This window comes from Falco rusticolus, chromosome 15 (assembly GCF_015220075.1).
Source record: "Falco rusticolus isolate bFalRus1 chromosome 15, bFalRus1.pri, whole genome shotgun sequence".
Lineage (NCBI taxonomy): Eukaryota > Metazoa > Chordata > Aves > Falconiformes > Falconidae > Falco > Falco rusticolus.
The window spans coordinates 19,779,485-19,804,461 of NC_051201.1; the positions used below are offsets into that span (position 1 = coordinate 19,779,485).

The following is a 24,977-nucleotide window of genomic DNA, read 5'->3' on the forward strand; positions in this document are numbered from 1 at the left end:
ATCTTAAATTAAGAATTGGTTTTCTTTTGTGTGGCTACTGTAATGGGAAATGTCCAAGATGTTGAAAACAGGCTATACCTGGGAAACAAAGGTTTTTGTTTATGGCATTTTTTCCCCAAGTATTACATTCTGACTCTGTTCCTCTTTGTTTTTTTCTTCCCTCCCCCCCCCCCCCCTTTTGTTTTCAGATCTTGAGTCAGATGACTGTGCGTCCATATACATCTTTAATGTAGACCAACCATCATCCTCTGTAAATCAGCCAATTTGTATTCCTCGCCATGGGTTGCAGTCTCACTCCTCTCCTCTGTCACCACCTACAAGACTTCAGAGTCATAAGAACTATGAAGGAACTTGTGAGGTACCAGAATCCAAGTACAGCCCACTAGGTGGACCCAAGCCCTTTGAGTGCCCTAGTATTCAAATTACATCTATTTCACCTAACTGTCATCAGGGGATTGAAGCCAATGAAGATGAATTGCACACAAATGGCACTGAAAATGAGTATATGGAAAGGCCTTCACGGGACCATCTCTATCTTCCTCTTGAGCCATCATATAGGGAATCATCCCTCAGTCCAAGCCCCGCCAGCAGCATTTCGTCCAGAAGTTGGTTTTCAGATGCTTCCTCTTGCGAATCCATTTCCCACGTTTATGATGATGTAGACTCAGAGCTAAATGAAGCAGCTGCTCGATTTACCCTTGGCTCTCCTTTGGCATCTCCCGGTGGTTCTCCACGAGGTCCCAATGATGAATCTTGGCAGCAGCCTTATGGATTTGGGCATGCCTTGTCACCTAGACAGTCACCCTGTCATTCGCCTAGAACTAGCATTACAGATGAAAATTGGCTAAGCCCTAGACCAACATCAAGGCCCTCATCAAGACCTACATCTCCCTGTGGGAAACGACGACACTCCAGTGCTGAGATTTGCTATGCTGGTTCTCTCTCTCCTCACCACTCTCCAACTCCATCACCTGGCCATTCTCCCAGAGGAAGCATAACTGAAGACACGTGGCTAAACACTTCCATCCATAACGTACAAGGCCTTAATTCTGGCCTTTCACCATTTCAGTGTTGTACAGAGACTGATATTCCTCTAAAAACAAGAAAGACCTCAGAGGATCAGACTGCCACTTTATCGGGAAAAATAGATATCTGTCCTGAAGAACAGGGTAACTTATCATCATCCCTTGAAACTGCAGTAGATGATTGCTCTGGTACTCAGCACGCCTTGAAAAAAGATTTGCCCGGAGACCAATTTCTTTCTGTTCCTTCGCACTTTACTTGGAACAAACCAAAGCCTGGTCACACACCTATATTTCGGTAAGTGATTAGAAGGTCCTCCCCTCCCATTTTTCTTCTCCAATGCATTTTAAATAGGCATATGAATGCGTTTATATTTCAGCGGTGCATTAAGACTTCCTTAAGAAAACTTCTTGTAGGCAGGTAGATGATATAATTGGGAAAAAATAACTTGAGAGACCAAATATCCATCTTTTTCTTCTTTTAAAAATACAGTAGATGTATTTTAATATAGGATTAGTTTTATTTAAATAAAGTTTGTTTGCGCACATGCACAAAGCCCAGCTGAATCGAAAGCCTGCAGATTTTGTGCATGCTTTGCACTTCCATCTAATCTGAGCAGTTAACATTTTAGTATAGCTAGGGAAACCTGACTTACGTGATTTTATAAAACTGTGAGACAGAAGAGATGGGGAGTTTATTTGCTTTTGTTTTTACTTGCTGCTTTGGGCTGGTAGAATTCTAGAATTAGAATAGCAAAAAATATTTGCATGCCATACTGAAAATGGTCCAGAAAGAATTAACTTCTAGGCTGCAGTTCCAAGAGTATCGCCACCACTGTGGTGCTGAGTTAACTAGCTCTTTTCCTTTTGTAGTCCTGTCATGTGCTAGCAGAATGAGTTGTGGAGGCTCAGAAAAGGGAATTAGTTCATCGGGGGAAAAACTTGCTATATTCCAACCATATAGCTTCTGGAATCACTTTGCCAGTACAATGCAGTGGGTGGAGTAGAAATGTAAACTCCTTAAGCAACGTTGCTGCTGGATGGACAGATGCTGTGATTACTCAGCTCAAGTTATTCATTTGATTGCTGAACTCTTTTTTCTTGCTCTGCTAGCTTTTAAAAATAAGGGGTAGGGAGGTACTGGGAAGAAGAAGCTGCAGATGTTTTTTGTGTGGACACTTTGCAAGAAAGGTACATTAGACTAATATCTGTAAAGCACAATTATCCGTATAAAAAACATATTATAGGTTTAAATGTCAGTGCTTCCATGCTAGTCTATATTGATTTTAAAATAACTTTGATTAAAATAGTATCATTCTGTCCACAGGCACTGCTTAAGATTTGCTCTTCAAGGATGTAGTGGATGAAGAGATTACTCTTGCTTGGAGTGTGTGTGTGGGGAATATAGGGTAGGATTCTCCACGTATATGCTTTATTTTGAAAAACGCAAAGTTTAAGTCCTAAAAGTTGATGACAAAGTAGTGTTCTTCTATTGCAAAATCATCGTTGCAAAGCATTTGTTTTCACAATCTGTATTTCTAATTTTAGAAAGAATGGCTTAGAAATTATTCATGGTTTTAGCATTTTCCTCCCGCAAAGTGAAGAAATGTTTATGACCAAGTTTCAGAGATGCTCTATAGGAGGCGCTTTTCCTGCCACTCAGTTTTAAATTCTTAGCAGAAAACTAGAATTAACTGTTGTCCAGTAAGATGAGCTTACTGAAGAGGTATTCTTTTTTGGGGACTTCCCTCAAAAGCACAACTTGATAAAAAGTCAATGCTAGCTTTCACGGCGACATGCTAGTTTGTGTGTATTTCCCCTTTCCTAGTGCCTTGTTCCAAATTCAGATATCATTCGTGCATCATTTTAATGTCTTGATGTATTATTTCCTGATGACTTGTCAGATGAACAAGCCTGTTGGAAAAAAATGTTTTAGAATACTTGTTCTCGTTCTCTGTTGGGTACGTGAATATTTTTGGGGTGTACATCTTGTGAAATACAGAAGCACTTAGTCATCTCTTAAAGATTGCTACAGCTGACCCTTCCCACGTGTTACAGGCAGAGAACTAATGGAGAAAATTCAGCTGTAACTTTTGCTATTAAGTACTGATGAAGGAAGTTACAAACACACAAGGGTGAAATACAAACCCATACTTTCAGGGTACAGCGAAACATCCTTGAAACAAATGGAAGATAAATGAATCATAGCTTTAAGAGCTTGATAGTAGAAGGGTAACTTTTAATGGGTACTATTAAATAGACTCCAGTGTTCATCTGAGTTCTAACAATGACCTTTGCAGTTTTACTGCTGAACGTATTCCTGTGTGTTCATACATCAGTGTCACATACAAGGCTCATTTTTATTAATACTAGACTTCTGTTAATTTTAAAACTTGTTTTATATAAATCCTTTAGTTCAACCAGTTTAGATTGTTAATATCTAAATATATTTAAACAATGCTTATTCAGCCATGTTGTCATTTTTGCATAATTGCATACCACAGATACTAATTTCTCCTCTCATCAGAAATGTATTGATTTTAGTGAGTGGGAGTATTATTATTTTATTCCCCCTCTAACGTTCTTCTGCATAACTGTTTATGAATGTGAAGTTGAGCAGTAAAGATGCAAAGCTGCTAGCTGGAAAATTCTGTTTTACCAGATCTGAAACTACTGTGTTGACAGATACGTTAACTGTCTTGAAGTGGTTTGTTGGTTTTTTTAAATTCTGTTGGAGTCTGCTCACCTGTTAATAAAAGGTGTTCAGACTGTTACTAGAATCCTTTTATTCTAACTAAAATAATAAGTACTTTTCCTTAATTGTATATTTTGGAATTGTATAGTATTTATGTAGGGTACTCAGGAGTCCTAACATGGCATTTTTGTTAGCTCACAGGCTAAATAAAATAGTTCATAAAAAGTGAGCACTGCTGAAGGGTAAAAAGCACGTAACTGTATAGGCATGTGGCAAGATGGGGTGTGGATCTATGGTTCTTTTGTGGGATGACCAAAATAGTTACAAAAATGGATATTCAGTTAAACTGGTTTCCTGTTGTAGTGGGGAGAACTGAGCAGAAGCAAGTAAAAATCAATTTTACCGTTTTCATTAAGAAGTAAAAAATTTTTTACAAATGTCAATTCATTTAGAAGCTGGCACTGAAGAACTTGTCTAAATACAAAATAGGCAAACGGGCAGAAGACAATAAAGACTACACTTATTCACAAGTAAAATAAATAAAACTATTACGCTGTATACATTTGCTGCCAAAAGCGTAGTCTGGCTGTTGAATTAGTGGAAGTGGCTGCAATGGCAGCTGTATCCTCAGTGAAATGTTGAATTACTTAGCAGTTGTAGCCTGTTCCACGGGTGCTATGAGAGTAAGCATCTTCAGTATGTTAAAACATTTAATTCTGTCATATAATATTTTATGATTTTGATGCTTATAAAGTAGGGGAGCTAAGTTGACTCTTACAAATAAAATTGAAATGTAAGAAGATCCACTGTTTAAGTAGTTTGACAGTGACCAAAAGTGATCACCACAGTTGTCATAGGGAGTTAGATATTATTTGCAATTTATATCTTTATTACATATTCTATATAGTAATATGTTAGTTGTAATAATATTACAATATATATAACAATTTATGTGCTTTTTAAAATGTCTTGATTGTATTGTCAAGTACGAAGTAGTGCATGTAGTAAACCGGAGTATTGATTCCATGCATATGAAGTGACTGTGACCAGTGTGCACACCCAGCTGCAATAAACCGACCCCTGGTAGAAGTGGGGATAACTTGCCTCACACTCTTCTCTGAATGCCATCTAAAGTTTTGTACATCTGTAATTTAGTTTATCTGTGAAGTCCTGACCATGTTTGCCTTCTTTCTTTGATGTTCAGTAAGTGTGCAATACTTTAAAAAAATTTAAAATGTGTACCATGCTTTTTGAGCATTTTAGTCATATTTCAGATGCCAGCCAAACAATCTTGTTACATGACAGCTTGTTATTTGGTCACAGAAACTCATAATCTGCCAGCATGTAAAATATGTGTGTGTATTCTGTGCCCTGAGTCACGTTTCTGTTTCCTTGCCAAAGGTAAGTCTAGGCAAGTGGCAACGGGCAGAACCAGTGCAACGACTCCTTTCAGTTAGGTAGAAAGGAACTGGGTAGTGTCTTCTGTACCTGGGAATGGTGAAGGTATCTGTTGGTGATGTCATTAACCAAGTACCTGGGCAGATGAGCACTCTTTCAATGGCAGAATAAATTGGTCATCTTACAGAATATTCAGCAATGAAGTTATTTGATAATTTGATTAATTACATTGTTATTCTTATGACTGTTATTTCAGTTACCACTTTCTTCCTTCTCCCAGGATAAGGGATAAGAATTGACCTTATCTGTGTGTCTCATGTTTCCCTCCCCTCCACCCTCCACTTGGAAAATCCCTTTCTTTTGGGGATCTTAATGTAGTGATAGTAGATCTGACCTCCTCATGTGCTTGTACCCCAGCATTTCATGAAGGTGCTGATTTTATGACTATTTCTTGCACATCTACTGTTAGAGCTTGAGTTCTAAGCTGGTGGGTTTTTTCCCACTAAATCTCCTTATGTAAAAGCCTAGAAATAGGTCTTTTAAAGTTCTTTCAGATTCTTTTATTTATTGGATTCTCTTTCTTTCACTCCTTTCCCAAATTCTGTATTGGCTGTTGGAAGGCAAACATAGATGCTTCAAGTTCATTTTCTTAGATAGCCTGTGTCGGTATAGGTTATAAATAGTCTAGAAGAATACCAGAGAAAGTGTTTCTTCATAAAGTCTATTCATATTCAAATATCTAAATTTGATCTGCTTGCTCATACTATCTGGCACCATCAGAAAAGGATCTGTATGTGCATGTGAATTATCTTAAGTGTATTCTTAAGTCTTTGAAACTTTGTGAAATTTCTATTCAATATTTAGTAAATATTTATGAAACCATGTAATATTGGGAAGCTCTTTAAGACTGATCCCTTTTATTAAAATTTTCTTGTTAGATTCCAGTCAGCCTCCTCAAGTAGAAGGCTGCTGTATGAGGAAGATCAGTAGCAAAATAGTATTTTGAAGTGATACATGTGCTTGTTTTACAGATGTTAATGTTCTCAGTTACAATGTATATAGATTTTCTGTGTGATCCATCTTTCTGAAACAAGTTCACAGTCATAAGATTTCCAGAAAGTAAAAAAAAAAAATAAATAAATAAATAGAAAGTCTGTTTTACAATACTTTCTTTAAACTTCATCAAGGGGAATAAAAAGAGTATAGGGATGACTCAGAAACCGGTACTGAGCAATTAATCCGGTACCGTACCATAACTTTGGGAGGACTTGTCACTAAAAGTACAACTCATAACAGAACAGCAACATTTATGGTGTTAACAACCGTGGTTACAGTGTTCCAGAGTTAACAACCATCACAGACATGGCCAGCACTGATGTAGGTAACATGGGGCATTTAGTTAGAATGGTCAATGATGATGCAACTTCTGCTTTTAGGTTTGTTGTTTTGTTTTCTTTTGCTTTAAGCTTATGGCTTTTAACATGAATGGTTGGTGGAACACTTAAGTTTTAGGTTTTCTAAAGCAGATCTGGAGAATCTAATCTGTCTTAAGCTAACAGGCACTTTGCAGAATAGTAAAATTAATGGGTCATTGATTCTTTTTTTTCTTTCTTTCTTTAACCCCTGAAACATTTTATGGGAACAAATGGTGATTTTCTGTCTGGTAGATAACCAGGCAATATTCATTAATGGTCAGAAATCTAGTTTCTTCTACTGTGTCTTCCCTCATGAAATTCTTAGAGAATTATACATTGATTTAAAAACTGCTATATAAACTGATGTTTGTCTTCAGACTGCTGTGTCACAAATCTAATCTAGAGCACTGAGAAGTGCGTGATATCAGGTAGTTTCTTTGTTCCAGTGGTGATGAACAAACGTGCTTTGATAGATGTATTTACAGCTCAGGAATCTCCTAAATGATGGATACTTAATGGCAACTTGAAACTATTTTACCTGGCAGTTACTGCTGGAATCTAGGATTGCTGACAATGTTGCTTACTCTGTCAGGAGGAAAAAAAAAATCGTTTACATATAGTGGTAGATTGCTGAATACTTGGAAACGTTTCTTCACTTGTCTGGATTCTTCTCTCAGAAGTCTGGGAAGTAGAGAGGAATAGAATTAGATTCTATTTTTAACATAAATATTAGAACTTTGGTTTTAACTTTAAAAATAATATTTTTTTTCAATGTGAGTGGACTATAGGCAGACTTAGTCTGCTAAGTACTTACCATTTTATTTTGATAAATAGAAATAACACCAGCTATGCTACATTAGCAAAGCTGGAAAGTGAAAATGTTTGCAAATTGCTGACTTTGAAGATAAGGACCCACTTAAGTGAGACAAGCAAAAGAACTTTGAACCTCTTATATTTTTAATACGCTAGGCTGTTATTTACACACCATCAATGAATTCGGAGAAATTCAGGTAGTGTTTATTATGGGACCTTTGTGCTGTACATGTGATCCAGCTCTCGACTTTGTTCTGCAGTGATAGAATATGGATTTTACTTGGCAGTACACTGAATCAGTACTCTGAAAGCCTAGTTAACTGTGGGTCTGCTAGTAGTAGAACAGTGATATTTTTGGTGTCAACAGTATTTAAAAAGTCTATTGATAAGCCACTGTGGCAACTGGAATGGCCTCAGAATTCTTAACTCCAGAATTACTGGGAAAATGTTGTTTTGTTCTGGGTAGTGAAGAGCAACTGCAGCAGTATTTTGGCTCTGCAAGCACTCTTGAAAAGGACCACGGTATTGAATCATAGTTACTATTTGAGATTCTCAGGGGTTTGCTGCATTGCAACACTGACTTGTCACAGGATATGCTGTTGGTTAATCTCTGCAAGAATTTGGGATGAGGAAAAGATGTGGAATATCCATTGTATGGTCAGTGAGCTTTTTCCTTTTGATGTGTTGGGAGGAGCTGCAAGTGGAAAATGTTATTTTTGCTGCAACTAAGAAATAATAAAAGAATCACTCTAGGAGATCTGTGAATCTCAACCAGCTAAGGGAAATAACTTTCAGAAGCATCTTGAGATCCTAGTGGGTATATATGAAAGGTTATTACTAGAATTAGTGACTACAAAGGGGCAGGAACATGTTCATACAGAGTGGCTAAAATGGGTTCTTCTATCAGTTCCACCTGTGTTCAAAAACTTTCTAAGCAAGGAGTCCAGGAGAGCATTAGACTAAAACGGAGCTCATGGCACACGTGCTTCAGCTGAGGTACCAGCGCTTAGCAGTTTGTCTGCACAGAGCCCCAGCTACTTATCCCATGAATTACCCAGGATGAGCGCTACGAATGGAAAGTAACTGTTTTAAGTTTTTAACTGGATTACTTGTAATGGTTCTCATAGGCTTTGTTCTTCCTTCTGTCCCACGTGTACTGCTGTGGGGACACAGCCAAATGCAAACCAGCAGCCTTATTTCTGGGGTTTGTCGCTTCCTGTGAGAGAGGCAGAGTCAGAAGGGATCTGTTCAATTAATATTGGTTAAATTATCACTGAAGTGATGATTTTAAATGCAGTGGCTTCTGCTGAGGGTACTACCCTCCTTCTGAGTTTCTTTTAATAGCTGCTGTTCCCTGAAGCCTTTATTCTTGATGTGATAGGAGTATGAGCTTTTGGAGGCTTGCATTAATCAAACTATACAACTCCCTTGGTGTTACTGGAAGAATCACAGAATGGTTTGGGTTGGAAGGGACCTTTAAAGATCATCTAGTCCAACCCTGACGTTTGTAGGTTTACAGATTGGTGCTGTTTCAACAGCGTGTTAAGATCTGATTTAATGAAAGTTCTAGAATGACTGTCACTCATTATTTCTGTTTCCTGACACGTAATTTGGTGCTTTACTAGTAGTTCACTGCAACGTTTATAAGGTTTTTACTCATTTAAAGAAAACAAAAAAGTAGAGAAACTTATGTAGAAGACTAAGTCACAAGCTATTGTAATGGTAATTTGGCAATGAACCTGGTAAAATTTTGTAATGAAACATGTGGAAGTGTCTACAAATGTGTTCCTCCCCATCAAGGCTGAAAAGTGAGGAGATTTAAATAACAAAAATTGTTATTTCTTTCAGTCTTCTGATTTAAAATGACATCAAGGAACCCAACATTCAGCAGTTAATCTGGGTTCTGAATGCGAACTTAGATGGCTTTATCGATAATGCAAATGCCATTGTGCTGTGTGTAAGCTGGGGGAGACAGAAATCCTTTTGTAACACCAAATTTTTGCTCATTTCTGAAGCAGCTGAGCTTATTCTTAAACACGTTCCAGGTATTTTAAAAGTAATGCAGCACTAAATCTTGAACTTAGCCAAGTTCCAAACTATCAGAGATCACTGGAGTTCAATGCACAGTTCAGCACTGATAAAAAAAACTGCGGTGAGTTAAAGGTCTAGCAGTTTTTCTGCTGATCCTCACCTAGCAGTGGAGACTGAACAGTATTTTCTTGAGAACAGATCCTTAAATGCAGTACAGCTAGCGGCATCAGACTTACTTTCCCATATTCAGCATCTGGTACCGAAATAGTGTTACTTCATATTGAAAAGTGTTCAAAATATATGCAAACTTGTTACATCTTTGCCCCCCAAATACTGACATGATAGCCTTTTCTACACAGTATTAAAAAAAAAAAAACTTGAGAGTTTGTATTCTAATATTTTTTAAATCTATTTAGTGTCCAAGCTTGTGGATGCATGTGACCTGCAGAAGGTGACAGTGCTGGCTAGGAAGTTCCCACTGCCTCCCTCCCACTAGTTCTATTTGAAGAAGCTGTATAGACAACTGGGGCCCTGGTAAATTAATAGGATTAAAAAATTCACCTTTCCAAATGAAATAATGTTAGATCACTGATCTAGTTCATCAGCATTTATCTAAAAAAAAAAAAAAAAAAAAAAAAGTGAAAGGGAGATGTGGAAGCAGAAATACATTAAACTGATAGCCTCACAGGGCAGAGAAGTGCATGACCATGTACCCTAAAACTTTCTAAGATTCCACTGCTGCTGAGAAGTTGAGGGTGATGGAAACAGCAAGAAAAACATTAAGAAAGAAATAACAGTTTGGGTATCCAACATCAAACTCCAAAGGGAAGCAGCTGTAACTCTAGCCTGCTGCATCTAGGAGACATTAGTTTGATGCAGCACAGCCTCAAAGGCTATGTAATTTATTTGGAGAACTGTGTTTTGAAAGCTTTCCAATTTTTTGATGTCTTAGGCATCTGCACATATGTTGTGTGCTTGCTTGCTCTCTCATGCTGATATTTTGTATTTGTTTTCAAAGAATGACAAAATCTTGAGACTTGGTTATTTTCCTGTCTCTGTGTTTGTTCTAGTATTCCAAATATTTTTTCAGGAGATAATAGGAGTCTGATACAGCTTGTGCCACATTTCTATTAGTTAATTGCAGAAGGACTAAACCTCTCTGAGAAGCTGTATGGAGAGTGATCAAAAGCAACAAATACTTTTTTCTTAACTGAGTTTACTATTAAGTTTTCAGTAACGCCTCCCAATAATTGGTATACAGTCTGTGGTGTGTGCGTTATACCAAGTTCTCTTAGGGGATCGTATCTGTTCAGTGTGTTGACGTAACTGTTTTGACAGAATATTTGGTTATATGGCGGGGGGGGGGGAGACAGGTTTCCAGAAATACTAAAGAAAATTTTCTTGCATGCTACATTTCTTTTTAAACTCCTTTTAGTATCTTCTAATCCTGACATTTTCTTTCCTTTTTCAGACTGAAGACTTGAGTCCTCCTTCAGTAGCTATAAAAGTGAATGGCAAAGTCTAGTTGATAGCCAGTAGTAGCATTTAGGCAGTGCGTCTTGGCCTGTGGTAAGTATCTGGAAGGATTGGGCTTATACTGCATTCCTGTCAGTTTCCTCTTCTATTGCTGACATCAGCAGTCCTCTCCTACCCAGTAAATACTACTGCTGTGGAAGGACCAGACATCAGACCTCCTTACTGGGGGAAGAAGAGTCTTTGCTGTACGCTGAATGCTTGTGGGATGATTTATTGCTTACATTCCTTCCTTTCGGGAAGAAGAAAGGGAAATACTTACTCCTCCCATTGCTCTCAGAAGGGTGCTTCAGGAGATAAGGCTTATATTGTCATGTTTGCTCTCTCCTGAACCGCACAGTAGAGGTGCTCCATGAAGCAGCAGGTCAACAGGCTTGTAGGTTGTTCTGTAGGAGGAGGCCAGCAAGTGGTGCTGTTTCTTCTTCCTCTTTTCCATGCTTAGTGACATGGATTTTTATAGTAAAAGGTAGATACATGGTGCTGCAGGCTGAGCCCAAGTCCATCCAGATACTTGCTAAAGACAGAGATTTCTTTTCTTTTTTTGTTCTGTCCAAACATTATCTTCTTTCTCAATTGTGGATGTCTTTTATAGGTCTTAGCTAAATTCTCCAGAAGATATAGTTTATCTTGGACCTGTGGCTATTTGTATTTGTGGAAAGTTGCATGGATTGGTGGTGGGTTTTTCCTGACTTCCTGTGAAATGGAATTGAGCTTTCTCAGATGACAACACAAACCAGTATTTGTCCATCTCTTTAAAACATAATTTGCTTTCCCTGTTGGTCAGAGTAAGGTAGTACAAAACTATTTTACTAAAAGCTTATTTTTATTGTAAATATCCTTGTTTGATATGTGATGCTATGAATGTTCACTTTTAAATGTTCATAAATTAATTTGTTCTGCCATGTAATGACTGACTTGAATGTGACTTGTTCACCTTACTGGAATCATAAGTCTATAAATCTGTGCAGGTAAAAGGGTAGGTATGAAAACATTGGTGACGTAATGTGATTTATTTTCCTTTGAGGTTCTTCCATATTACTTCTATTAACTGTGTTTTGTCCTTCTTCCCTGAAGTGACTTTGCTGCTGTGTGTAAGGGTGAATATAATCTATGGATAAGCTAAGCATGTACTTTAGGTGTCTTTGGTGTCTGTTGCAGTAAGTCCTTACACCCAGATAGGGCCGCTAGCTTTAAAAATTTGGATCATCATATAGTGTTCATTGAACGATTGGTAAGCACTGCGCTTCGTTAACTATCTTTGAAAAACAAAAACAACAGGCTGGAAGATAATAATGCAGAGAGTTAAAACTTAATGACTTGCAGATTGAATTTACACTGTTCCATCTAAACAACATTTGCTTGCTGATATACTTGAGGATAAAAAAGTCATATAAAGGCATTATAGAATAGCACTGGTGACCTTTCTTTTGAAATCCCACTCAAACAACCCCAAAAGAAATACTTAATGGAAGATTTTAATGAACCAGCAAAAATTTGGAACTGTCAAGTAACAATTTTAGGCTACTAGCTGTTCTTATTTGGTTATCATTTGTTAGGAAAGTGACATCGTTGTCTGTGTCTTACAGTGAAGTTACTTTGCTTGTGCTGTGGCCATGTGGCATAGTTCATTAACCATAGCGCGCTTGTCTTGATTGCAGCACATCTTCATTGCCACCCCTTGACTGGCCTTTACCAAGTCATTATGGGCAGTGTGAACTGAAAATAGAAGTCCAGCCTAAAACTCATCACAGAGCTCACTATGAAACAGAAGGAAGCAGAGGAGCAGTAAAAGCATCTACTGGAGGACACCCTGTCGTGAAGGTAGGAAGTCTCCCTTTTTTTGAATGGAAGGTAATTTTTTAACCACAATTGGTGCTGTTTACAATGCTGTGAATTGTTGCCTTGTGTGAAGCTTACAGTCCTCCCTGGGTAAGATTTTTCTCCTTTAAATGTAAATTGTTCAATACAAAAGTTGGGTTTAGATGTTTAAAGATTTACAGCTTACTACAGTTACAGTGCATATCACAATTTTATGCTCTGTGCAGTTCTATGTTTGTGAATGGATTCACAGCGCAATAGTGCATTACTCAAACATATTCAACATGAACTTTGAGGAAGGAGTGTGCATGGGGGCAGGTAAGAAAGGTCATAACAGATTAGTTTGAGCTATACTGAAATACAATATAGCTTCATTTGAATCAGAGATCATCTTTTGGTGTTGAGACGGCTTCTGAATACTATAAATGCCTCTTGTTTGTTTTTTTCGTTAGGTTATTTCTGTGAAATGGAAACCCATAAATTCTGTTAACATTTCACTTAAATGTTTGGAGTCAATTAAACTGAACTGTTCTCTTCCTTTAGCATGAACCAAAGGTTATTACTCGCTGTTTAATGGTATCTACCTCCTTAGAAAGTAAGGCGTCACCTAGCTTCATTAGATTTTGATTGGTTATCTGTAACAGCAAGTAAGACTTACTTCTTTCTTTCTTTTTTTTTTTTTTTTTGGACATGATTTCCATTGTCTTAACAGAATCATGCAAGTTCTGTTGTCTCTTAGAACAGTTTCAGTCAGTTTCAAGAAAATGCAGTAGGGCAGGCAGCGGTCCTCATCCGGCTGACCAGAGGGTGGGGGTCTGACTCTTGGTAACTGGTACCTGCCATTAACTGTTGCTGTGGCTGGGTTCTTTATTGCCAAATGTTCCAAATGCTAATGGCATCTAAATTGTGTTATTTAAATACTTTGCAAACACCATCCAATTATTGTTGAGTTCAGGATTAAATATAAGGTCGTAAATTAGGCTTGGCTTTCATAAGAAAGCTTTAGCTTTGCCATCATACTCTTTGGAGGGAAAGATGCGTGGGTTTGGCATTGTAGGTGTAACTGTGTGTGCAAGCTGTGCTGTGCTCCTTGCTGACTTTCAGAGTTCAGGTCTGTGCAGAAATATCTTGCTGTGTGCTGGGAAGGGCTCTGGATTAGTTAGGGGTAGTCACTGCTGTCTCCTTTCATATCTACAGTGCCAACTGGCTCGTGCAGCTTGGAAGGGAACCCACCCTCATCCACTGGGCATGGGGAAGGTTGTGCTGAGGGGCTGTGGGGCTTCTTAAGGTGCCTTGATTTATCAGTTTGCCGCACTTGGGTGAAAGCAATGTCTCTTTTTTGAATTGTCACTTTAATCTTGCTTAATGGTCTTTGTCTTCATCCTAAACCAGGTTAAGATAAAATTTAATGCTTCATTTGTAAGTCAAATCAGACAAGAGTTATAAGATCTTTATAAGACAAGTAGTAGAAAAAAATACTAGTCTGATTACATTAAGGTTACAGCAGGGTTTGTCTTTTTCCCCAAATTCAGGGTATTTCCTGTTCTTTTCAAAAAATGGCAGTCAGGGTTTCAGTGCTTAATCTTTAACTATAGCAGTCTATACATTAAAATGTATTTGATGTGTTTATCCTATTCCAGTAGTTGGAAGTAACTCATTACTATTTGAGACCAGATGCAAAGTGCTAATAGGATTGACATAATCAGTCCCCATTCTCTTTCTCCTACTCATACTGTAGTACAAATATGTTATTGCTTTTTCTCCTTATAGTTTATGCCTTCTCTCTGGCCAGTGAATTCTGTCGTGCTTTGTAATTACATCAGTTTTGGAACAGCTCGAATGTTATACCTATATAAATAAAGATGTACAGGCAGAGTTTAAATGTCTTGGACTACCTACTTTTTCCTTGCCTAAGCAATCTCCTCCCTCCAAGCTCTTCATCTGATGAATTTCTTCTCTCAGTCTGACTCCTAATCATATTCTGTGGGCTATTTATCAAACTGTTTGTTCTCTGATAATCTACCTTGAACTCTTTTCATTCTTCCTTTTTTTTCTCTTAAGACCTTGTATATTTCCTTTCTCTCCCTCAAAAAAAGGGCTGATTATCTGCTTTCCGTCTTCTTTTTTGAATGTCTTTACTTGTCCTTCCATTTCCATTCTTAATCTGAGCTGTTCACCCAAATTTCATGTTGTCTACAAAGCTGCTCAATGTTTTCCTTCTCATTACAATAGCATGGTCTAACCAGCTCCAACTTTCTCCTATTGTCAGACCTACTAGATTTCTCAGCACAGCAGAGGCAAGGGTCAGGTGCTTATGAGGAAAGTCTGTGCTGCAAACTAGAGAAAATTGAGGCTGCCAGGACTGGGCTGGAATCTGAAGGTCGGCCGGACACATTTCTTCCTGTGTTGCTTTAGTCTGTGGAGAACAAGTAGACAGAACTTTCACAAGCCAAGGTGCTGGCACTGAAGTTTAACACATAATGAGGACAGAAACTTGAGAGATTTTAGCGGATATACAAGTCTCTGCTGAGCTTTTGTGAACTGCACTCTAATTTTTTACTTCCCCCCCACGCCCCCACCCCGAGTGCTTATATCTTGCACTAATGTTTGTATTAAGGGAAATTGTTTTCCTGATGTTTATAAGATTTGACAAATGTATGTAAGCTTTCTTTTGCTTGCAGAACTACATGCTTCTAAGCTGCAGTACCAGATTCAAGTTAGAAAAAACAGATCTGTGATCTATGTGAATTACACCAACGATTTAAAAGCTATTTATTTGCATTACCATTGTGAAATACCTTGCTATAATAAGACTGGTTTTAAAAATGGGGGTAGTGTTTATGTGTCTGACAGTCTCATGCTTTAAACACATGGATTGTACTATGCCTCTCTAAATTAAAATGAATGCAAATACAAATCAATACTCTATTTTGCAATTTGGTCTCTTCCAGCTGGTTTAGAAATTAATGCTTGATGGGAGAGAGGAAGTTGTTACGAAACAAAACATCGATTTGTATTAACTTTTTACTCACTGCTGGGAAAAACAATATGCTAAGGGCCAAGTTTGGTGTGAAAGGTAAATACTAAATAGCTGCGACCAGATGAAAATTACTTTATTTAAATACAAAAGTGAAATTCTTTTCCAGCACTTCTGGAAGCTTATTATGCAAATCCAATTCAAGATATTCATTACTATTTGTTCCTGCCTTTTCTTTTTGCTGCTCTTTGGTTTATACCAGTCACTGCCATGTGTGTGAGCGTTGCAACAGAGTACGCACAATTTTCTTGTGTGAAATAACTGTATGTTAACTAGTGTCAGAGACAAGAAAGCATGTGGGCGAATAAAATAGAATAGAATATTTCAGTTGGAAGGGACCTATAATGATCATCAAGTCTAACTGCTGCATCTTTGGCTGTCTGAAGGCCTGTGTACTTTTTCTTCCTACACAATTTCTTTTACTCTTGTACGTTACTTTATAGAAAGCTAGCGTATTTAATTTCTGAATTGTGAAACCTCTGTAGTTCTGCATGTGCAGTTGATGTATTATTTAAACTAAAGATTTTAAGACAGTGCATAGCTTCAAGCCATTAATCTATTAGTGCATGTCATTAATCTATTACTAATACTGTACCATACCTGTTGCTAGGAGACTAAGCTTCTGATAAATTTGGCATCATCTGTTGTGAGGATGTTTAATCAGCTTATTTCCAAATGTGAGGAGAAATGAGTGGAGTATCGTGCTTTGTTTTGTAAGTCCATTGACTTTAAGGAAGCAAATTCTGTAATGCTCTTGTTTTCAGCTTTTTTAATGCAAAATGTTCTAAATAGCAGATTCCTGTCACTTTAATCTCTGCTTTCTTGGGAGTATGTTCCAGCTAATCCATGTCATCTGGAACAATTTCTTTTACCTTGGTAGAGAATCTGCAAGATAGTGCTGGCAGTTTTCACAGGGAAGGAATAAAAAACTTGGCAGAATAGTTAGCAAGGAGAAGGGTGGCATGCTGAAAGTTTGTCATCCAGATTATGTGGAAATTTTGTATTGCATTGTCAGGAGACACAGAAAGGCTCTGAGCACTGTCTGCCTTTTCCGTCGTAATTGAGTAGGTTAGAGTACTTTACCCATCTACAAAGCAAATAGCTGCGACTTTTCATATGACTTTAAAGGAAAGATCATCATTGCTTGAAATTCCCACCCTTCCCATTGGTCAAATCGTACATAAAAACTTACCACTTGCTAGAATGAGTTTTTACTGTTGGCTAAATTGGTTAGGGTTCTTCATGAGACTTCACTTGGATAATGCTTATGATCAAAACCACAGGAGAATTGTAGAGAAGGTGGGCACACAATAAGGGTCTCTCAGGGATAGTTGGGTTTTGGGTGTTGTTTGTTTTTTTTTTTTTACTTGTGTATTTTGGGTTTGTGACTTTTTTAAAATGAACAAACTTGTTTTGTATACTCCTGTTCCTGGTACTTATATCAACTTCTGCAATTTTCTGAGTTTTCTTAAGTATTTTAAATTTAATGATATCTTTTGATAGTAAATTCCATAAACTGTGTTGTGCAGAGCAAGAAGTATTTCCTTTTTATCTTTTGTCCTGCTACTAGTGAGGTGGTGATCTACGTGATACTCTTCCTGGTAACTGTACAATGTGATATACCGAGGGACTGCTGGGGTAACCGCTGACTTGTTAGCACCATTCCGTATGCAAGAAGGAATATCGGTCCTGTGGCCATGCCGTGTACCACAGTGGGAACCTGTTCTAGATGTGAACCCATGATAAGGGTAATTTATTTTAAAATTGATGATGTGTCTGCAACAGGTGCTGTACAGAATCCACTGGTGCCCTGTGCATGCATGACAACTTTGGGGCAGTGATAGCTATTAAGAATTTGCCTGTACTGTAAGTGTCTTTTTGCCACGTTGCGAAGGGTTTAAGGATAGAATCGTCCATCAATTCCTCTGCCATAAGGAAAATTCTTACTGTAGTTGATTCTCAGTAACAGAGGAGGGGAAGCATCATGTAATATGGACAACTCACAGTATTACAGCTGAAGAAAGCTGTAAGATCAAAAATTAAAGAAGTGATAAATAAAACCTAGTTTATTTAAGTGGTTATATGCTTCTACTCCCTGACAAGCGAACAGTAACCTTCTGTGTGAGGTTTAATGGAGACCTGTGAAAGAGGGAGTGAATGTCAGCGCTGTTTAAAGTGATCGCAGAGCTTGAAGTCATGACTGAAAAGCTGCTGTGGAAGAAAAAGTAAACTAACTGAGCTAAAGGAAACTAATTTTGACCTACTATGAAAATTCTGAAACAGGAATGCATTCTCAATAAGCCTGTCAAAGTCTGCCTGAGCTCTGGTGAAAGAAACTCTAACCTACAAGAGAGGATCTAATTGAGTAATGTCAGAGATGATCCGACACAAATAAATTGACGAAGGATTGTCTAAATGAGTGTCTGTTTCCTGGCCTGTAATTCTGTGGCTGTCATCTTTTCTCAGGTGTTCTGTGTGGCCAATTCACGTAACTACTTCACTAACAGCTATATCGGAGTTCTCCCTGTTCTCTAAGCCAGATACACAGTGCGCTGCTTCTGTGCTTCGTGGCCCTTCCCATTCTTCCTGCTCTTCACTTTTCTGTTTGTATTTTTGTTTTGAATTCTTCCCTATTTTGTACATCACCAGAAGGCAGGCTATATTCCAGCTCTAATTACCTACTGTTTGGTGACAACAACCTGCAAATAAGTCCAGAAGGCAGAAGGTAAGTCTCAGCCTGTGTGAACCATGTAGTGGTCAGTGTTGGGAAAAACACTGACCTTTGGATGAGATTCTAAAAACACGTATCTTTCAAGAACAGTTTGATGACTCTTTAGGCATCTTCTGCTCCAGAATCCCCAAAATAGATAGTAAAAGACATATTGATGCATCTGCTATATGTTTGAATACTCAGTTGAGAAAATGCATTAATTAATATGAAAAACATTGAGTGGCACACTGGACAACACAGTCGTCTGCTTTTTGTATCATATGTTTACAAAAATGTGGAAAAGCAGTAATCTTTTCCCAAAGTAAAAACAATTTGGGGGGGGGGGGGGGGGTTATCTATAGGTTATATGGGAATAACCTGTTTCTATCCTGGAAGTGCTTGTCCAAAAACTTTCCATAGCATGATTTAGCTTTGGGAGTTGGTGTTTCAGGAATAGCACGGGTTTTTTATCAAGAGTGTCGAGCAAACTGCAGATGGAAAGTGCATTGTGATGCCTAGTTAGATTTGACTGGCAATGCTGCACTGCAGGAATTGTAGTATTAGTCTTACACTATTTCAGCTACGAATTGATCTCCTTTTTTGGGTAATGTAGAATGGGACAGAACTCTGAGCTAAAACACTTCAAAATACAGTATTTAAAACTTTCAGTCCTGGCTGCAAGCAGTGAGTGAGTGCGCAAAGGTGTGAGACTTCAGAAATAGAATTCCAAGTTTTTAAACCCTGAAGGATGTTCAGTACGTTGTGTAAACATACGGTATCATGACCAGTAATGCACTGATATTTGCAATGACTTGTTTGCTTTAGTCCTTTGCAGGACCCGATTGTCTTTGTGCTGACCTTTAAAATGTTTCTAAAGTTGGACCTGTGCCACTACCTAATAGTTTATTAAAGTTTGTTCTTTTTCTGTCTTGCTATTTTTTTCAGAATTCCAAAAGTCTGTACTATTTTAAAGTCTTTAAGTCAGTCTACTTGATAAGTTTATTTAGCAAAAGGGGAAGGAGGGTGCTTTTTTCATGGGCATGCTTTTCCTTCTCAGTTGGTGGAAAGGTACGTGAAATAAGTGATAGAAAATAGTACTGCACGTCAGGAAGGGAAAGAAAATATTTTGGTTTAACATATGTAATTTTAAATCAGAGATTTAACTTTTTGTAACACTAACCTTTTCAGAGTCAGAATGAAATAATAAAAAAATTCCCACGTGCTGTTAAGACTTTCTGAGCCAGTGGCTGGAGTATTGCCTAATAGGTCTGAATGAAGTTTTCTTCCACAAATTTCTCTAGTTTCTCTTAAACAGTCCACTGAAGATTATAGGTCAGCACTCACTGATCTCTGTGGTCAGTCTGACTTTCAATAACTTCACTGAACTCTTCATTTCTTGGTTTTATATGTATGATTTGTTTCAAGCTTTTCAAACTGCAACTGTTGATAAATCCATGATAAATTGTACCACTGGTGTTAGTCATTGTGTGTCTTTTGTTTCAAATTATGTTGATCTTCATGCCTTTGGATCTTTGTCATCCCTTGCTTTTATTCCCAAGTTATTGTTAATAGGTGGCTGTTAAGCTTGGCAGAGTAACCCTTCAGCTTTTAAACCAGCAGTCTTCACAGTTCTTTAAGAAAGTCACTGCACACCACTCAAATGTGAAATTCTTGTGGAGAAAAGTCAGAAAAAAAGTTTGGTTCTTCAAAGCTGTGCACCAGTGCCTCTTTGGTATTGCTGTCAGCAAGATTCCAGCTTGTGGGTCACATCTCTGTTGTCTCAGAGGGCAAAACACTTCAAAGGCCTGGTGTGCCATTTTATTTAAAAGAAATCTAAAAAAACCCCAAAAAAACAACAAACAAAAACCTAGAAGTGGACTAAAATCTAAGCAGTAAAAGTTGTTTTCCTTCAGGATTGTTTAGGTTTCATGGTGAATTATACCATATCTTTACTCATACAGTCGTCTAAAGTAATAGTAAAAATACCTAGTTTAAGAGACCAGCTTTATCTTTCCTTTCGCCTCCGTTCTCCTCGTTAGCCTCCTTCCCTCATTTACACCACTTTGGGTGCTGTTCTAAGGAATACAAAAGTCACTGAAATGCATCCAGCTGCCATGAGACTGTCAAGGAGGAAATAACGAGTTACAACATGCTTTTCATGTCAAGGTGTTGAAAAGCCTAGGAAGTCTCCATCTGAAGTAAATGCTCAGTAAGTGCTGATAGTTCTTTATATAGCCGTCTTTCCTTCCCCGTTCTTCATGGAGGTTTTTATATGGATACTGGTGCATTTGGGGAAGATAGAGTTGTGAACTTGAGTGAACAAAGACTGTTATCCCAAAGTGACATGTCTTTTATTTCAAGACTATGCCCTATTTTTAGGGAGGCCTATTTGTGTGTAAAAGCTTTCTTTCTAATCAGCCTACTTTACCAATCCAGTAATGCCGTAAGCAGTGCATTAATTGTGCAGAGGTGAAGGAGCACTGAAGTGTTGATAGAATCTTCTTCTTCCATTAGCAAGCAAAGAAAAGGCACATGAAAGATAAAACATGAGTATTAAACCCCAGACAAAGTTTGGTTAAACATGGCCATTTCCTAATAAATGCTGGAAAGTTTTGCCTGAAAATTACTTTAAAAATACGATCAAATAGGTTTTGGCACCATCTGAATGTCATTAGTATCGTAGTATTGCTTGATTGCTGAGCATGAAACTTGGCTAATGACATGATTTTTCTAACCTCCCCCCTAAGTTTTAGTTCCTTTTTTTTTTTCTCTTTAGTTCTTAGTCTGAAAGAGTAGGCATGTGAAAGGATTCAGTGACACTATTAGGTATTGAGTTTTTTTTTAAAAATAAACAAAGGGGGGGTTGGTTCAGAAAAACAGACTATTTCAACATACAGTAGCAGTGTGTGATGAGCCCCTGTTTACTGTGAAGTGTGTATTTTCTGTTGGGTATTTTTCTCAAGTCTTGTTATAGGTCTTAAGAAATCTTGTGGATAGGTAACACATTTGCACAGAGATTGGTAATACTTGGCCTGCAACAATAAATGGAAAACATAGAACCTGCTTTATTTAAAAAAAGGTGGGGAGCAGAGGTAGAACTTTCAAATACTGGAGACTAAAAAAAAGTCTTCTCAGAAGCTTGTCAAGTGTTGCAAGGGTTGCTGTAGATCAGAGCATGGAATTGATGACACGTGAGCCAGATATGGCCCTAATGTAATCTGCCTGTAATCTGGAAAAATGCTAACTTCTTTGCTCTGGATTGATGCCTCTTTTTAATGTGACCTGTTTGCTTTCCTCAGCAAGGAAAAGGTTCTCACCACTGCCACAAAATTCCAAGTTTAAATGCTTCAGTGTTGAATTAATTACTTTTAATTAATTAATTTAATTAATTAAAGACTGTGAAGACCACAGTCTTCAGTGGTTGAATTAATCTATATTCTCTAGTGTTGTACTTTTTTTTTTTTTTTTTAAGGGATTTTTCCATATGTGCATTAAGAACATATGAAAGTTTTTGTAACACAAAATACAACTTGATGATCAAAAAATTCTCTTATTAACTTTGCAGTTTGTACCCCTTGGCTTACTGGCCCCCAGAGATTCTTCTCTTTGATTAGACACTATAAATTTTTGATTTTTACTCTTGCAGAATCCATGTCATGCCTAGAGTTGTCAGCTCACTTATTAGACAAGACTGAAGGGGAAAATGTTAATTCTAATGCACGAGTTTGTGATAAAGGTTGGGGTTTTTTTACATGCATGCATGCGTTTACTGTATGCAGTATAGTAATATGCCTGGAACTGCTTTGGCGTGGAGCCCTTCTGGCTTATCCTGTAGTGACCTTCAGTCTTTAGCCTTCCAGCTTTAGTTTAACTTACGCATGCACTGACCTTTGCTATGGAAACGATATAGAAACACAAAAACAACTTGGCCGCGTTTCCTCCGCAAAGCAGTGGGTGGTGGATCAGTGTTCTATTACAGAGGAGGGTTTCTAGAGGTCAGTAGTGACAGCGTGCAGTAACTTACTACTCGTCTACAGCACACTGTTTGCTGCTCCTGGGAGAGTGGTATATGGGGGTTTTTTAAAGTACAATTTAAATTAACTTTTTTTGTAGTATGCAGCTCTAGGATTGCGTGTTTAGAGTAAGTGCTGGAAGGTATACATGAAAATACACCGAGTGTTCACCAGTAGCTTTAAGGTACTGTCTTTCTGTAAGCGACCGATGACTGAATCTCGGGCAGGCTGATATTGCAGCAGGTAATTGTGATGCATCTTCATCGCGGTGATTCTGCAGCACTTACCAGTAGATTGTAAAGTGCTGTTAGTTTAAATACCTGTGGTGCGTGTAGAGACAATCTGTTCTTACTTGTATATAGTATGTATTCTTTACAAAGGTGAACTAAAGGTACAGATTACCATGGCTTCATTAGGTGTTTGAACAAAATGTAGCATCTGTTTTCAAGTTAATTATGTAGGTATTTTCACTGAAGAACGACTTTTTTTTTTTTTTTTTTTTTAAACTGACTAAAATGTTTGGGCTATTCAACGTGCAGAATTGTGCATAAAGCAAATGAGATAATAAGAAGGTGTCACCCCACTGTCAATGAAACAAAGAACAATCAACTCTTTCTCTATGAAAACAGAACTGTATTTAAAAGGAATGAATTTTAAATCCCAAAATACGTAATTTTTCCTGATTTGAAGTTGATTTGGGCTAGTAAGTCTCCATTATTCACAAGAGAGGTATGGCATCAAAAATGGCAATTCAGGCTCCAAATACCATTTTTCTTTCAGGGGAGAGATGACACCATCCTGGACGTGGAAGGTAGCTCAGATTCTGTGATAATTCAGTCCCCAGTGGGGACCAAGTGTGGTGGGCAGACAGTTCTGCTCTGCTTACTGTGTGCAGGTTGTGTAGGGACAGACACCCGAGGCTTACTCTCCCCAGGATTATTCATGTAAGGGACTTCAGAATATTTTCAGCTCTTTGGCAAACTACTGGACGTACCTGCAGTTAAATAGTCGGGGTACTTCCAGACAATTAACCACGTAATCCAGCCCTGTCCTTTGTTCTCAGGAATGGTATGACAAGGGCTGCCTTTAATTTGTGGTGCTAGGAATGAGCGCTGAAGGCTTTGAATGATGGCGTGATAGAAATGACATGGGATGTGCAGGCGTCCTCTCCACAAGCTATTGGATCATTTTCTACCTGCTCACTGGCCCCCGCACACACGTCTTTGATGACAGACGCCGTAAATTTTTGATCTGACCCTTGCAGAATCCATGTCATGCCTAGAGTTGTCAGCTCACTTCTTAGACAAGATTTAAGTGGGAAATGTTAATTCTAAAGCACAGATTGGTATACTAAAGTTTAGATTTGGGATTTTTTTTACATTTTTTTTTTCAGTCTCTCCAGCTGCCTCAAACTTCTTGCTAGCACATCCGGCTGTCTCATTAGCATCCATAGCCTATTAAACTTACTGTCTTTTTTACTGTCAGTACAGCTGTTGGAATCACAAGGAAACTGTGCAACCTGCTCATTGCTTGTCTCAGACTGTGGTATGTCTCCTTCTTATGTGGCCCCCACTACTGTCATCAGGTACTGTGATCAGGCCCTGAATTACACCGTATAATGTGGGAGATGGGGTTCTTCTTCCCTTCCCCACCCCCCAGTTTAATTTGCCACATCTGCTTGCACATATTGGTTCTGTTTATAGCTTTACGTTGTACGAGCATACATTTAATGCTTGCTTTTTATTTTAAACCTTAAATAAATGTGATAAATCATCTGTAATGCAAAGTATAAATTTATGAAATCTCTGCTACCTTGCCAATATGTTACTACTCTGCCTTATTTATTTATTTATTTATTTATGTATATATATATTCTGCTACCTTTAACAGGACTTATTTGCAGATCCATTACAGCAATTCATTTGAGACAAAGCTGTTGTGTGAGCATCTGATTGACATAGGGGGCAGGGGGGGGGGAGCTCGTTGGCTTGTTTTGAGACTGGTTTACACTAACATGGCTTTTAAGGATGTGTGAAATTTTCAGGGGGTTGTCCTGATGTTATTACAGATCATTTGTGATTATGAGATGCCTTATTTATGTGGGTTTGCATTATAACATGCATAGGGTTCTTCTAAATTACTATACAAGTGTTTTCTGTTACATTATAATATTCTTCCTTGTAGTTTGCGTGGGACGTTAGGTTTCTTGTTTTCATTCGATTTAATATATAAACCAGAAGGAAAGTGACTGAAGGTGGTACTACTGTGGGGGGTCTTGTTGTGGGGAGTTTATTATTTCTTCTGAAGCTGTAGTAACATAGTTTCAAATTTCTAATGCACAAGCTTGCATCACAAGAGCATGGTACAGAAAATGCAGTTGATAACCTATTGATACGTACCTAACCTGCTGGTGGGGTGGGCATTTTTGTCAGACTTTCCTGCCACTTTCCCCTGCCGTAACATGCTTTGCATAAGCCAGGCCCTGTATGTTG

At 38.0% G+C, this 24,977-nt stretch overlaps 1 protein-coding gene across 3 annotated transcripts in view; it reads left to right on the forward strand.

Moving 5' to 3' along the window:
• The window catches only part of NFATC3 (nuclear factor of activated T cells 3), a 106,457-nt gene that overhangs the window by 47,734 nt on the left and 33,746 nt on the right, over positions 1 to 24,977 (forward strand). For all 3 annotated transcript variants that reach the window (XM_037409047.1, XM_037409048.1, XM_037409046.1), the window contains 2 exons: positions 189 to 1,320; positions 12,566 to 12,728. In XM_037409047.1, coding sequence (XP_037264944.1) covers positions 189 to 1,320; positions 12,566 to 12,728 — 1,295 coding nt within the window. The remainder of the gene's footprint in view (positions 1 to 188; positions 1,321 to 12,565; positions 12,729 to 24,977) is intronic.